This window comes from Melanerpes formicivorus, unplaced genomic scaffold (assembly GCF_026170545.1).
Source record: "Melanerpes formicivorus ecotype bairdi unplaced genomic scaffold, bMelFor1.0.p_v2 SCAF_19, whole genome shotgun sequence".
Lineage (NCBI taxonomy): Eukaryota > Metazoa > Chordata > Aves > Piciformes > Picidae > Melanerpes > Melanerpes formicivorus.
This window is the reverse complement of record NW_027142371.1, coordinates 11653408-11666130: the sequence shown is the minus strand read 5'-3', so window position 1 is coordinate 11666130 and position 12723 is coordinate 11653408. Positions and strand designations below refer to the sequence as shown.

The 12723-nt window shown below is 49.5% G+C and overlaps 1 protein-coding gene across 1 annotated transcript in view; it reads right to left on the bottom strand.

Moving 5' to 3' along the window:
• COL9A3 (collagen type IX alpha 3 chain) overlaps positions 1-12723 on the bottom strand; it is a 43846-nt gene that overhangs the window by 20977 nt on the left and 10146 nt on the right. Inside the window, exons 6-13 of the mRNA XM_068150081.1 lie at positions 7717-7752; positions 7114-7137; positions 6574-6627; positions 5997-6050; positions 5002-5043; positions 3541-3597; positions 1584-1637; positions 85-138 (exon numbers count right to left, since the gene is read on the bottom strand). Coding sequence (XP_068006182.1) covers positions 85-138; positions 1584-1637; positions 3541-3597; positions 5002-5043; positions 5997-6050; positions 6574-6627; positions 7114-7137; positions 7717-7752 — 375 coding nt within the window. The remainder of the gene's footprint in view (positions 1-84; positions 139-1583; positions 1638-3540; positions 3598-5001; positions 5044-5996; positions 6051-6573; positions 6628-7113; positions 7138-7716; positions 7753-12723) is intronic.

Below are 12723 nucleotides of genomic sequence, written 5' to 3'. Positions count from 1 at the left end.
TTGTGCTGTGCAAGATGACTGATGGCACCATCGAGTTTCACAGTGAGAAGGTCAAGGGCACTGGGTCTGAAGAGTAGGAGTTACCTGCAGGCCAACACTGCCAGGAATGCCTGGAGGTCCAGGAGGCCCAGGGCTACCCTGAGAAGGGAAAGAACAATTAGACAAGAGGCAAAACAGCAGGAGCCTGCCAACAGAAAGCCAGGGACCTCCCCATGTTATTTCTTCCTTGAGCTTCCTCCCACCTAGCTTTCTGCTTCAGAATTTGCTCCTATTCTACAGGCACATTCTTCTAGGTGCTAGAACAGCTGATCACTCAGGAACTTCCCCAGGTGGTTAATGCCAGGCTTTGTCCTAAGCTGACATCCCTGCTGTCCCAGTTTCAGGCCAGGCAGATCCTCTCTTGCCTCTCACCAGGGCAGAAAAATGAGACTCACACAAATGGACTGCAGAAGGGATGGAAAGTTTAAATGGGAAAGCAGTGAGTGTTTTACAGAGAGCTGCAAGCACAGTGACAAAAGAAAAACCCAAAGCATACAGAGTCCCCTTACAGCATACCCAAAAAGCCTCCCAGCACTCCCCTTCTCCCTACCTCAGGGTACACCCAAAGCCCCCAGGGTTCTTTCTTCTCCCTCCACTGTAGGCTAGTCTCAAGACTGGCCAGGTCTGAGACTGCTCTCCCCCTGTCTCCTCCTGGCATTAGGCCTAGCCAGGCCTAAGAGACCTTGAGATACTCCCCCAGCATTACCAGATAGGAAAGCATCTCTCACAGGGGTAGGGAGAGAAGAAAGAGGAATTGTGAGACTTTGCTGATAAATTTATAGGGAGCAGGACATTATGGGTATGAACCACACTATTTCCTGTGTCCACCTACTGGGCTGGACACTTGGGACACAGGAGGTGTATCCTGTGTGGCAGCAGCAGGAGGCACTCAGCCTAAACCGCCACACCTGCACGTGGAACGAGATCAGAGTGACCTTAACATCCTGATTATTGGGAAGATGAATTCTCTGGAGGTATTAGCATATGGTCACACAGGCAGAGCAGTGGAATAGAGTAGAATAGAACAGAATAGAGTAGAATAGAGTAGAGTAGAGTAAAGTAGAGTAGAGTAGAGTAGAGTAGAATAGAATAGAATAGAATAGAATAGACCAGGTTGGAAGAGACCTTTGAGATCATTGAGTCCAACCTATCACCCAGCACCATCTAATCACCTAAACCATGGCACCAAGCACCCCATCCAGTCTCTTCCTAAACACCTCCAGGGATGGTGACTCCACCACCTTCCTGGGCAGCACATTCCAATGGCCAATCTCTCTTTCTGTGAAAAACTTCTTCCTAACATCCAGCCTAAACTTCCCCTGGCACAGCTTGAGACTGTGTCCTCTTGTTCTGGTGCTGGTTGCCTGGGAGAAGAGACCAACCCCCTCCTGGCTACAACCTCCCTTCAGGCAGTTGTAGCCAGTGCCCTTCTGGTTGTTGAGCCAATTGCTTCCTTTCTCCCTCTTTTCTTGAAGAAATCCTTTGTTGTGGTGCTTTGAAAGAGAAAAGAAACCCTCCCCCACCCCCTGTAAATTCAGGTTTACCTTCTCTCCATCTTTTCCTATTTCACCAGGCTCTCCCTTGTGACCAGTGTGTCCCTAGAAATGAAAGCTCCAATTATTCACATGCCAGCACAGCCTTTTGGAATTCAGATTTTGTGAGATAGCTGCAAAGACCTAAACCCCCACAACACAAACAGCCTGCTGGGAAAATAATCAATAGTGTGAGCAGAATCACAGAACTGTTTAGGCTGGAAGAGGCCTTTAAGGTCATTGAGTCCAACTGTTAACCCAGTGCTGCCAGATCACCACTAAATCATGTTCCTCAGCACCACATCTATGTGGCTTTTATATCCCTTCAGGGATGGGGAGTCCACCACTGCCCTGGGGACACTTCTGGGGTTAGTCAGCCACACATCACTCCTCTGGTAGGCATCACTGGGTCAGAACTGATCAAGTCTCAGGATCTAGCTTTCAGGAGTGACCTGTGGTGAGAGCAGGCTACAGGTCTCCCGATGCAATTAAAGGTCAGGGAGCAGAACACAGCTCCCATCTCTTCTGAAAATGAGGCCAAAAGCCCATTCTGTATCTTTCACCTCCCTTTCAAAGCCATTTGTAATGTCTGCATAGAAATCCATGCCCCACTGAAATCTCTTGCACAAAAACCCAGGTTCAGTTTGCTTCTCGACTTCCCTCCTGTTATTGTGGGAGAGACCCAGGCTAATTTCAGCCGTGGCAGATGCTACTTCTCACCACCCAAAAGGCCCTGGGCACCATTTGCATCATAATTGGAGACCTTCTCAGGTTTTTAACACTTCACAAGCTCTGGCTTTTGAATAGTTCTACCCTCAGTGTTGTGGATGCCTAATGATATTTCTGACTCAGCTCAGAGACCAAACAGACCTGCAAAAGGAATGGAGAGCATTGCCCAGGAGATGTTCCCTCCACTGTCAGCTGGAGTAGCTTCAGCTCACTGCTGAAGTATAACCTACTGCTCAGCATTGGTATGAAGCACAGAAGGGACAGGGGAGAAGCTTAACTGCTGAGTGAGACTTCCTGAGGGCTGCAGCCTGGAATGCATGGACCAAAATCCAACAGCACAGAGAGAAAGCTGCCTGGTACTACAGTGGGGATGAAATGACAACTAAATTGTATTTAATCATGTCAAATCTGGGTGCAAAAGGACAACTTCCATTGTATCTAATCATGTAAATGCTGGGTGTAGAACTGCATTCAACCATGTCAAATCTGGGTGCAAAAGGACAGCTGACATTGTATCTAATCATGTAAATGCTGGGTGTAGAACTGCATTCAACCATGTGAAATGTGGGTGCAAAAGGACAATGAAAGGGCATTTAAATCATGCAGGTTTTGGATGTGAAATGACAATTACACTGCATGTAACCATGTAAGGTGTGTCCTGCCACAGTAAAAGGTCTACCCTTGTGTTTCCAGGGTCTGGGAGCACAACTGAAGAGCTGGTGGGGCTTTGACAGCCCTCTGAGAAGGCAGCACATTGCTCTTGAGGCAGCCTTGAAAAGCTGCTCCTCGTGCTCCTGTTCCTCAGCTGTGCCTAATGAAGCTTGCACTGAGTTTCAATCTTTGTGCTTGGGGTTAAATTCCATTTGCAGGAAGAAATGGCTGCAGTTAAATCTTCCATCTAAGAGAGTCTGCAGGGATGGAGCCACAAAGCAGATGTGGGCAGGTGCCTGAAGGATGCAGGTGAGAGGAGAGCTCTCACACTTTGCAGGACAGAGTTCAGTGGGGGAACACCACACAGAAGGCAGGCTCAGGCCCTTCATCCTCCTCTTGTCTCATCCTTGGCTGCTTTGGGGTTTTCTGTTTCAACAGCATAAACCCAGGTAAATGCATGGCTGGTTTGGAGAGCTGTGGGGCCTGCAGGAGGCAGGTACTGTACAGAAACCAGCTTAATCCCAGGGGCTCATGGTGGGATTTCTCTGGGGAGACAGACCCCTACCTCTGAAGCTGGTGTTTTGCTTACCTTGAATCCTGGCATTCCTGGGGGACCTGGAGGACCTGGTGGGCACAGGGCTGGGCACTGCAAGGAACAGAAACACCCTTTGGTTTATCAAGTACACACAGCACATGCAGGGAAGCTGGTTCCATGACTAGGCAGAGATGAACCCTTTTGGCCATGGGGGGTTTGTCTCTAAATTCCCTAAATCTAATGCATTCAGTGTATTTACACTGAACACATGCTGTCATCATGCACTGATCAGCATTGGCCTAGGGCAGAACGTCCTAAAGAGTTCTTCAGGCCCCCTGTAACCCACAAAACAAGGATCTGGGAATGGTCTGCTTCCCTTTGAGCATGGACTCTGAGTAACTCTGAAAGCTAGCAGTGATGCACAGTCCACAACACTGGAGAGCCACAGCTCCCCAGAGATGCTGGATGGGTATCTTGGAAAGCATTAGGAACAGATTTCAATCCAGGCATTCATTGACCCCTGCTGATTTCCATTGCACAAATCACCTGATGGAGAGAAGGGCAAGCATTAGAGCTTGTCAGAAGTGGGCCTATAAAAAAGCAATGAACCTGGTAACTGCAGATGTCTAGGGGGGAGTGAACCCCTGGTGGGGAGTTCCACTTTGACTGGGAACAAATCAGAGCCTGCCTGGAAATGCAAAGGGGACTTAAAAAGCTATGGAGAAGGAGGAAGCTTTTCATTCATTTATTTGTTTGTTGGGTTGGGTTTTGGTTGGTTTGTTGGTGTTTTTTCCTTTTCATAGAAGCTCAGACACCACCTCTGCAGCAGAAATTGCATTTTCTAGTCTGTTCCACAGGGCAACTTGAATTAAACCTGCAGAAATAGCATCATTTTCCCATTAGCTTCCACGTGACCTGCCATAAGGCAATCCAAACCGACTCGGAGCTTTTTTTGGGGCATGCCAATTAGAAACCCAAAGCTGCTGTCACAACAACAGCTGCCAAATCTGGAAATGTCACTTCCATCTCTCATGGGCTTCACACTCCTTTTCATTCCCTCCCCACCACCCTGGAAGGAAGGAGTTGAGAGTTCCCCACAAGGAAAGAAGTTTAAACAGAGCCTATAGGAACCTGGCGCCAGCAGCCACGGAGGTAAGCAGTGCACGACCTTTCCTCCTGTAAAGGAGGGCTGGAAACAGATGCCTGAAAAGCTGCTGTCATCTACCAAATGCTGAAGTTGTTTTGTAAATGAAGAATGGAGGCAAAAGCCTGCAGTTTGAAAAGCAAAGATGAAGGGAAAAACCCAACCCAACAAACCAGCACTTGCACATCTACCTCCTCGAGAGAACCTTGCAGATACACACACACCACCCCCCCTCACTTCTGCATTGCAGTGAGGCAGTTTACATCCTTGTCTGCTGGTCTGAAGTGGTCTGGCAGTCACCCACCCAACAAAAAGTCACATCAAAGATTAGACCAGAGAGGTATCTTCATGCTACAGAAAGAGAAACCTACCTGAAGGTCCCCACCGCCGTCATGAAGGGTGCCTGGCAGCCCCTGCAGTGGATCAAATGTGCTCTGTTAGACACAGCTACAGCAGCAGCAGGAGAAACACAGTCTGGAGGAAGTGCACTTCACAGCCACAGCTCAGCTGGGATCAGCAGGAGGCAGATATTCAGCCCCACACTGTGAAGTGCAGCCCCTGACCCCAGAGCACATCCTCAAAGCAGACATGACAGGAGTGGAATTGTCTTCTGGAGATGCACAGATGAGTTTGGAGAAGAGCCCTCAGCTTTAGGTGATGAAGGCACCAGTCTGAGAAGAGCACTGTGCCTGACCTCCTTGGAAAAAGCTCCTAGGGAAAGACTTCCTGATCCCTCCAACCTTCCAGAGATACCACAGCAAACCCACAACAGAGACTTGGTGGTCTAGAGTCCCCCTTGCTGGCCCTACAAGAACACATCATGATCCAAGCATGCAGTACCTGAAGAGGGCCTATGAGAAGGCTGGAGAGGGACTGTTTGCAAAGGCCTGCAGTGACAGGATGAGGGGCAATGGTGTGAAATTAGAGGAGAGTAGATTTAGGTTGGACTTTAGGAGGAAGTTCTCTACCATAAGGGTAGTGGAACACTGGAACAAGTCACTCGGGGAGGTAGTTGAGGCCCTGCCTTTGGAGATATTCAAGGTCAGCTCTGGGCAATCTGCTTTAGTGGAGGATGTCCCTGCTGACTAGGTGACCTCTGGAAATCCCTTGCAATTCAAACCATTCTATGAGTCTATATAAGCCTGAGACAACAGAAAGTCCACCCTGGGATCTATGCCACGAAGCCTGGATTTCATGGGATTCCTCCACCCACACAGCAGACAATAAATAGCAGATAATCAAGACATTGAAGTTCAGCCAGTGAAAAATCACTGCTCTCCTTAGCCCACAGGCTTTATGGCCTGATGAAACTCAGGGAGTGCTGGAAAGGGAATTCTCTCACTTTTGTTTGCAACTCTCAACTTACAGGAGGTCCAGGTGGTCCAGGAGGCCCTGGGAATCCTGGCAGACCAAAAGGTCCCTAAAAAGAAGTGGAAAATGGTGAGAATTCTTTTTCTTAACCATTGAAATGAAAAAGTGAAAGGAGAGGAAAGGTGGCCACCAAACACCACTGCATCTTTGTGAATGGGGGGCAAGATCTCTCTAATGGGACTAAGCTGCACCTTTCCTTCTGCATAGGCTTCTGTGACTGCAAAGAGCAGATGCCTGTGCAATCAGAGCAATTAGGACAGGACACCACATCACTGCACCTTCATCCCTCCTTCCACTAGCTCTGGACCTCTCCAGTGGAGCTGTGGGCACCCAAAAGTGGTGGCATGGTTCTTTGGCTTTGAGGATATGGCTGCAAGCATCTGCACACCTTTGGCAGTGCACTGGTTGAGAGGGGTGGCCCTACCCAAGCTGAAACAAGGAATAAGATTGTCCATGGACACTTGTAGTGTCATGAGTATCCCAATTCCAGTAGGAGGCAAGAAACCAGAAATTAACCTGCAGTGGTTTAGGCATTATCAGTAAATGAGGACCAGATGGTAGCAGAAACTCACCGAAGGACCCCGAAATCCATTTCCACCTGGGAGCCCACTGGGTCCTGGAGGCCCCTGTTGAAAAGACAAGATCCTTTATACCCATGGTGACCTCACATAGCTGCCAAAGCCCAGCAGCAAACCAATGCTGTGGCTGTACTCAGTTCCCAAACACCCCAAGGGTTCAATCCTGCACCCAGACAATCAGCTGACCAATCCACACCTTCCTTTTTGCTCCACCTTCCCACAGAGCACACTCTTGTCAGTGCTGTGTGCTGCCAACACCTGAGATGCCCCAGGAACCCACCAAAGAGCTGCCTCAGAACTAGGCACTTCCAGCAATCACAAAGCTGCTGCTGTGCCTTGAACTTACCTCAGTGCCAGCTTCCTTGGGCTTAGCTTAAGCACAACCCTCCCCACAAGGCTGCAGGACTCCACATCCTCCTGCCCAGCACAGGAGAGGAGCCCAAGGTCTGGGGTGGGTTTGTAACACCTTCAGGGGATCCAGTAAAGGCAGAATAATCATTTCAAACTGTTTTGAAAGAGAGCCTTGCTACTCACTGGAGGTCCTGGCAGTCCTTTGCCCTGCAAAGAACATTTAAGAGGAAAGGATCACTTAGAAACTGAACATACAGGAGGGAAAGCAACCTTCAGCAAATGCTGCTTCATTTTTAAGTTTCCACAGCACCTCCCTGTCCCTGATTACTGCAATTTGCAATCAGAGCAGAGCTGGAGTCCTGATGACTCCTTTTGTTGCCTCTCTTAATTTGCATTCCCTTTACATGGCTGCTGCTTGTGAGACATCTCTAAGCAAAGCCACCTTTGGTGATGTGACAGTGGGACACAGACAGGTATGAAGACACCACTCTGCTTTGTCTGCCTTTCATTTTTTTCCCTTTTCATTTTTATTTGGACACTAACAATTCTGACAGCATTTGATATGCTTGTCCTTCCCCCAAGCTGGCTTGCTTTGGAGCACCTCAGAGACTAAACCCGAGCCCTGCATTACCACAACAGGTCACAGACACTCCAAGGAGTGTTTTAATTCATCCAGGATTTGATCCCTTTGAGTTAAAAGCTTCCCACCCCCTCTTGGTGATGGTGTTGGCATAGTATTAGACACCACAGCATTAGACACCATCTCCTGTTCTAGGAGTTACTTACAGCAGATCCACGTGGCCCAGCAGGTCCCAATGCACCCTGTGGGAATAAACCAGAGGCAAATCAGCAGGGAGGCAGAATACAGAATTGACCAGGTTGGAAAAGACCTCAGAGATCATCCAGTCCAAACTTTCACCCAACAGCATCTAATCAACTAAACAATAGCACCAAGCACCCCATCCAGTCTCTTCCTAAACACCTCCAGTGATGGTGACTCCACCACCTCCCTGGGCAGCCCATTCCCATGGCCAATCACTCCTTCTGGGAAGGACCTCTTCCTAACATCCAGCCTAAACCTCCCCTGGTGCAGCTTGAGACTGTGTCCTCTTGTTCTGGTGCTGCTTGCCTGGGAGAAGAGACCAACCCCCTCCTGGCTACAACCTCCCCTCAGATAGTTGTAGACAGCAATAAGGTCTCCTCTGAGCCTCCTCTTCTCCAGGCTAATCAACCCCAGCTCCCTCAGCCTCTCCTCACAGGACTGTGCTCCAAACCCCTCCCCAGCTTTGTTGCCCTTCTCTGGACACATTCCAGCAACTCAGCATCTTTCTTAACCTGAGGGGCCCAGACCTGGACACAGGACTCAAGGTGTGGCCTAACCAGTGCTGAGCACAGGGGCAGAAGGACTTCCAGTTAAACCAGAACTCCCATCTGGGCAGACACCAATGCCTTTCCTCCTTGACCTCATCCTTTTCCTGCACCCTCCAGGAATGTCTTACAGGAACAGCACACAGCTGGAGATGCTCAGCTGCATTCACAAATGTAAGGATGGCAACTGCTGGGTAATGAGCCTGTCACTCCTGATTGATCACTTGATTAAAGACTATTTTAAGGAGAGCTGGATGTTCAGAACTAGCTCCAGCAACTTTCTTCACCATTTGCTGGGCAAGAGAAAGCAGAGACTAAAGCTTGAGTGGCTCCTACAGGACTTGACAACTGCTGCTGCAAGTCACAGCTGGCCTCAGATTTAGTCTCCACAAGTACCTAAAGTACCTAAAGTGATCTTCATCCACTGGAAACATTCCCAATACTGTCATGATGGAGACTATGTGAAACTATTTAAGTGATGTGAGCTTGCTGTAGTTCATTTTAACAACTCCTTTTCCTTTCAAGCACAAAGACTTTTGTGGCTTCTGCCTCTTCAATGGCTTTCCTTAGCAAATTCCCACTCTCCTTCTCCCAGTTTGCATTCTTAAGCTTGACAAGAGCTTGGTGATCTTATGCTTCAGACTAGAATGAAGTCATTCATGGTTTAGTAGTCATGAGGTCTTCAGTGACAGGTTGGACTTGAGGATCTTTAAGGTCTTTTCCAACCTTACTGATTCTATGATTCTTGAAGTTGTCGTTTTCCTCCCTGACTGAAGATAGTTGACACTGACAGAGCCTCTTAAGCCCTTTGTGGCACTGCAAAGCTGCCAGCACTGACCAGTAGACTGTCAAATTAATGGCAGGGGAAAATTCTGAGGCAAGAAGCAAGTTGAAATACAAAAATGAACAAAAACCCCAAAGCAGTGGGGTTGACCTTAGCCAGCAGCTGTTCACTTATCTGCAGGAGATGCTGGGTGTGCAATGCTGAACGATTCTTACAGGCCTGGGATCCTCCTCAGACAAAATTGCTGCTGCAACAGGGAAAGGAAAAGAAGAGGCAGGGGGGAAAAGGGGGGAAGAAAAGGGGAGAAAAAAGGGGGGAAGGAAAGGGAGGCAAGGGGGAAGGAAAGGGAGGCAAGGGGGAAGGAAAGGGAGGCAAGGGGGAAGGAAAGGGAGGCAAGGGGAAAAGGAAAGGGAGGCAAGGGGGAAAGGAAAGGGAGGCAAGGGGGAAAGGAAAGGGAGGCAAGGGGGAAAGGAAAGGGAGCCAAAGGGAAAGGAAAGGGAGGCAAGGGGGAAGGAAAGGGAGGCAAGGGGGAAAGGAAAGGGAGGCAAGGGGGAAGGAAAGGGAGGCAAGGGGGAAGGAAAGGGAGGCAAGGGGGAAGGAAAGGGAGGCAAGGGGGAAGGAAAGGGAGGCAAGGGGAAAAGGAAAGGGAGGCAAGGGGGAAAGGAAAGGGAGGCAAGGGGGAAAGGAAAGGGAGGCAAGGGGGAAAGGAAAGGGAGCCAAAGGGAAAGGAAAGGGAGGCAAGGGGGAAGGAAAGGGAGGCAAGGGGGAAAGGAAAGGGAGGCAAGGGGGAAGGAAAGGGAGGCAAGGGGGAAGGAAAGGGAGGCAAGGGGGAAGGAAAGGGAGGCAAGGGGGAAGGAAAGGGAGGCAAGGGGAAAAGGAAAGGGAGGCAAGGGGGAAAGGAAAGGGAGGCAAGGGGGAAAGGAAAGGGAGGCAAGGGGGAAAGGAAAGGGAGCCAAAGGGAAAGGAAAGGGAGGCAAGGGGGAAGGAAAGGGAGGCAAGGGGGAAAGGAAAGGGAGGCAAGGGGGAAAGGAAAGGGAGGCAAGGGGGAAAGGAAAGGGAGGCAAGGGGGAAAGGAAAGGGAGGCAAGGGGGAAAGGAAAGGGAGGCAAGGGGGAAGGAAAGGGAATCAAGGGGGAAGGAAAGGGAATCAAGGGGGAAAGGAAAGGGAGCCAAAGGGAAAGGAAAGGGAGGCACGGGGGAAGGAAAGGGAGGCAAGGGGGAAGGAAAGGGAGCCAAAGGGGAAAGGAAAGGGAACCAAAGGGGAAGGAAAGGGAGCCAAGGGGGAAGGAAAGGGAGCCAAGGGGGAAGGAAAGGGAGCCAAGGGGGAAGGAAAGGGAGGCAAGGGGGAAGGAAGAGGAAGGGGAGCTAAGGTGAAGGAAAGGGAGCTAAGGTGAAGGAAAGGGAATCAAGGGGGAAGGAAAGGGAGCCAAGGGGGAAGGAAAGGGAGCTAAGGTGAAGGAAAGGGAGCCAAGGGCGAAGGAAAGGGAGCCAAGGGCGAAGGAAAGGGGAAAAAAAGGGAAAAGAAAAAAGAAAAAGGGGGGGGGGGGGAAAGGAAAAGAAAATAAAAAGATAAAAAAGGGGGAAAAAGAGGGGGAAGAAAGAAAAACCCAGAGAAGTGGTGGCAGTGCAGAAATGCCAGTGTAATTTGGGCTGAATGATAAATCAAAGAATAGTTTGCTGAACAGCCCTGGTGCAGCTGCCACTGTGAGTTTCTCTAAGCTGTGCTGCTGCTCAGGTGCTGCAGAACAACTGTGCTGGTCTCAAGGCCCTGCTGCAGACAACTCTCTGCTTGCATTTGGATTGTTCTCCACTGAGGATGCTCTCTGAAGAATGCACAGCTTAAAATAGTAAGTGAGGAGGTGACAGACTTCAAGAGAGACCAAACCATGTTGTTATTTATGGACTGTGTTAAACCAGAGCCAGGAAAAATCCTTAGCTCCTTGTGCAGGGCACAAAGAGATGACAGCACCAGGCCTCCTCAGCAGGACTCTCCAAACCTGTTTTCCAAAGCTCCTCAAAACACTGCACAGAAGCATCTCAAGAATGATGTCCTGAGCTGGAATTAAATGGTATCCACCTCTAGGACCAGCAGAAGGAGGCAGATGGGCAGACCTTGAGACTAAGCCAACACACTGCTGCTCACTGTGATCCCAGGGACAAGGCCAGCCCCTCTCCCAACCTTCTGCATACCAAATGAGATTAGAAATGTTTTCCCTTGTTAAGCTCCCAGGACAAAGATACAGAGGACCCAAGGCCTCATTAAGAGGAGTCTTGTGAGGAAAAGGCTGTAATCCAATAAAAGTCAGCTCTGCTGCACATGTCAGCTCATTCACTTCTCTGTGAAGTTACTCTGGTTTTCTCCCAGGCACTTTTATCTTTAGGCTGAAGTCCTTACAACTACTGATGGTTGTCAGGGACAAGCTGGGACCTCCTCCTGCAAAGAAAACACTGAGCTCCTGGCACCTCTACTGGCTTACACTTTAAGCCTGTCCCCCCTTAAACCAGCTGCACAGCCCTGTTCTGCTTTGGCCAACATGCCAAGCAGTTAGCAGAGCACCCAAGGTGCCAAACATTGTCACTTTACTCTCCTTAATTTTGCTGTCTTTGTAGGTGTAAGGTGCAGGAGGCAGCAGTGAACATCCACACATAGCCACAGAATGTCAGAGGTTGGCAGGGACCTCGAAAGTTCATCCAGGTCAGGATCTGGATGACCTTCCAGAGCAGGATGACCTAAAGTAAGTCACACAAGTGGGTTTGGAAAGTCTCCAGGGGAGATTCCACAACCTCTCTGGGCAGCCCATTCCAGTGTTTTGTCACTCTCACAGCAAAAAAAGTTTTTCCTTGTGTTCCAGTGGTACCTCCTCTGCTCCAGCTTGCCCCTACTGCCCCTTGTCCTGTCATTGGTAATCCCTGAGCAGAGCCTGGCTCCATCCTCCCAACACTGCCCTGCACATCTTTATACACATCAATGAGGGCACCCTTCAGGCTCCTCTGCTGCAAGCTACAGAGAGCCAGCTCCCCCAGCCTTTCCTCATAAGGGTGATGTTCCACTCCTGGTAGAGCAAAAGAGCATCAAGTCCTTGAGCAAGCTGATGAGGCTTCATTAATTCCAAAGGGAAAGACTCCAATTCACACCTCAGTTTTAATAACATTGACTCAACTCATTCTCCTGGTAACAATGTTCTTTCCCTTTTGATTGGGGAACAGTCTCAGCCTAATTTCTCATTTTAATGTAATATACTTTTATGAACACACAACTGCAGGGCACAGGAAAGACTTGATTAGGAAGACATTCATAAATAAATAGAAACCACCTAGCAGCAGAGAATGGCAGGGGGTGGAATAGTTGTGTTTTCCTCAGTGCTTAGAGTGCACAGCACCAAACTTCAAAGTGGCCTTCAGAAGATTGTGAAGGACACCTTGAGGGTGGTGAGACACTGGCACAGGTTGTCCAGGGAGGTGGTGGAAGCCTCATCCCTGGAGGTTTTGAAGGCCAGGCTGGATGTGGCTCAGAGCAACCTGCTCTAGTGTGAGGCGTCGCTGCCCATGGCAGGGGGGTTGGAACTGGATGATCCTTGAGGTCCCTTCCAACCCCAACAATTCTGTGATTCTATGACATCAGTGTCTAGCACTGAGGTTAGA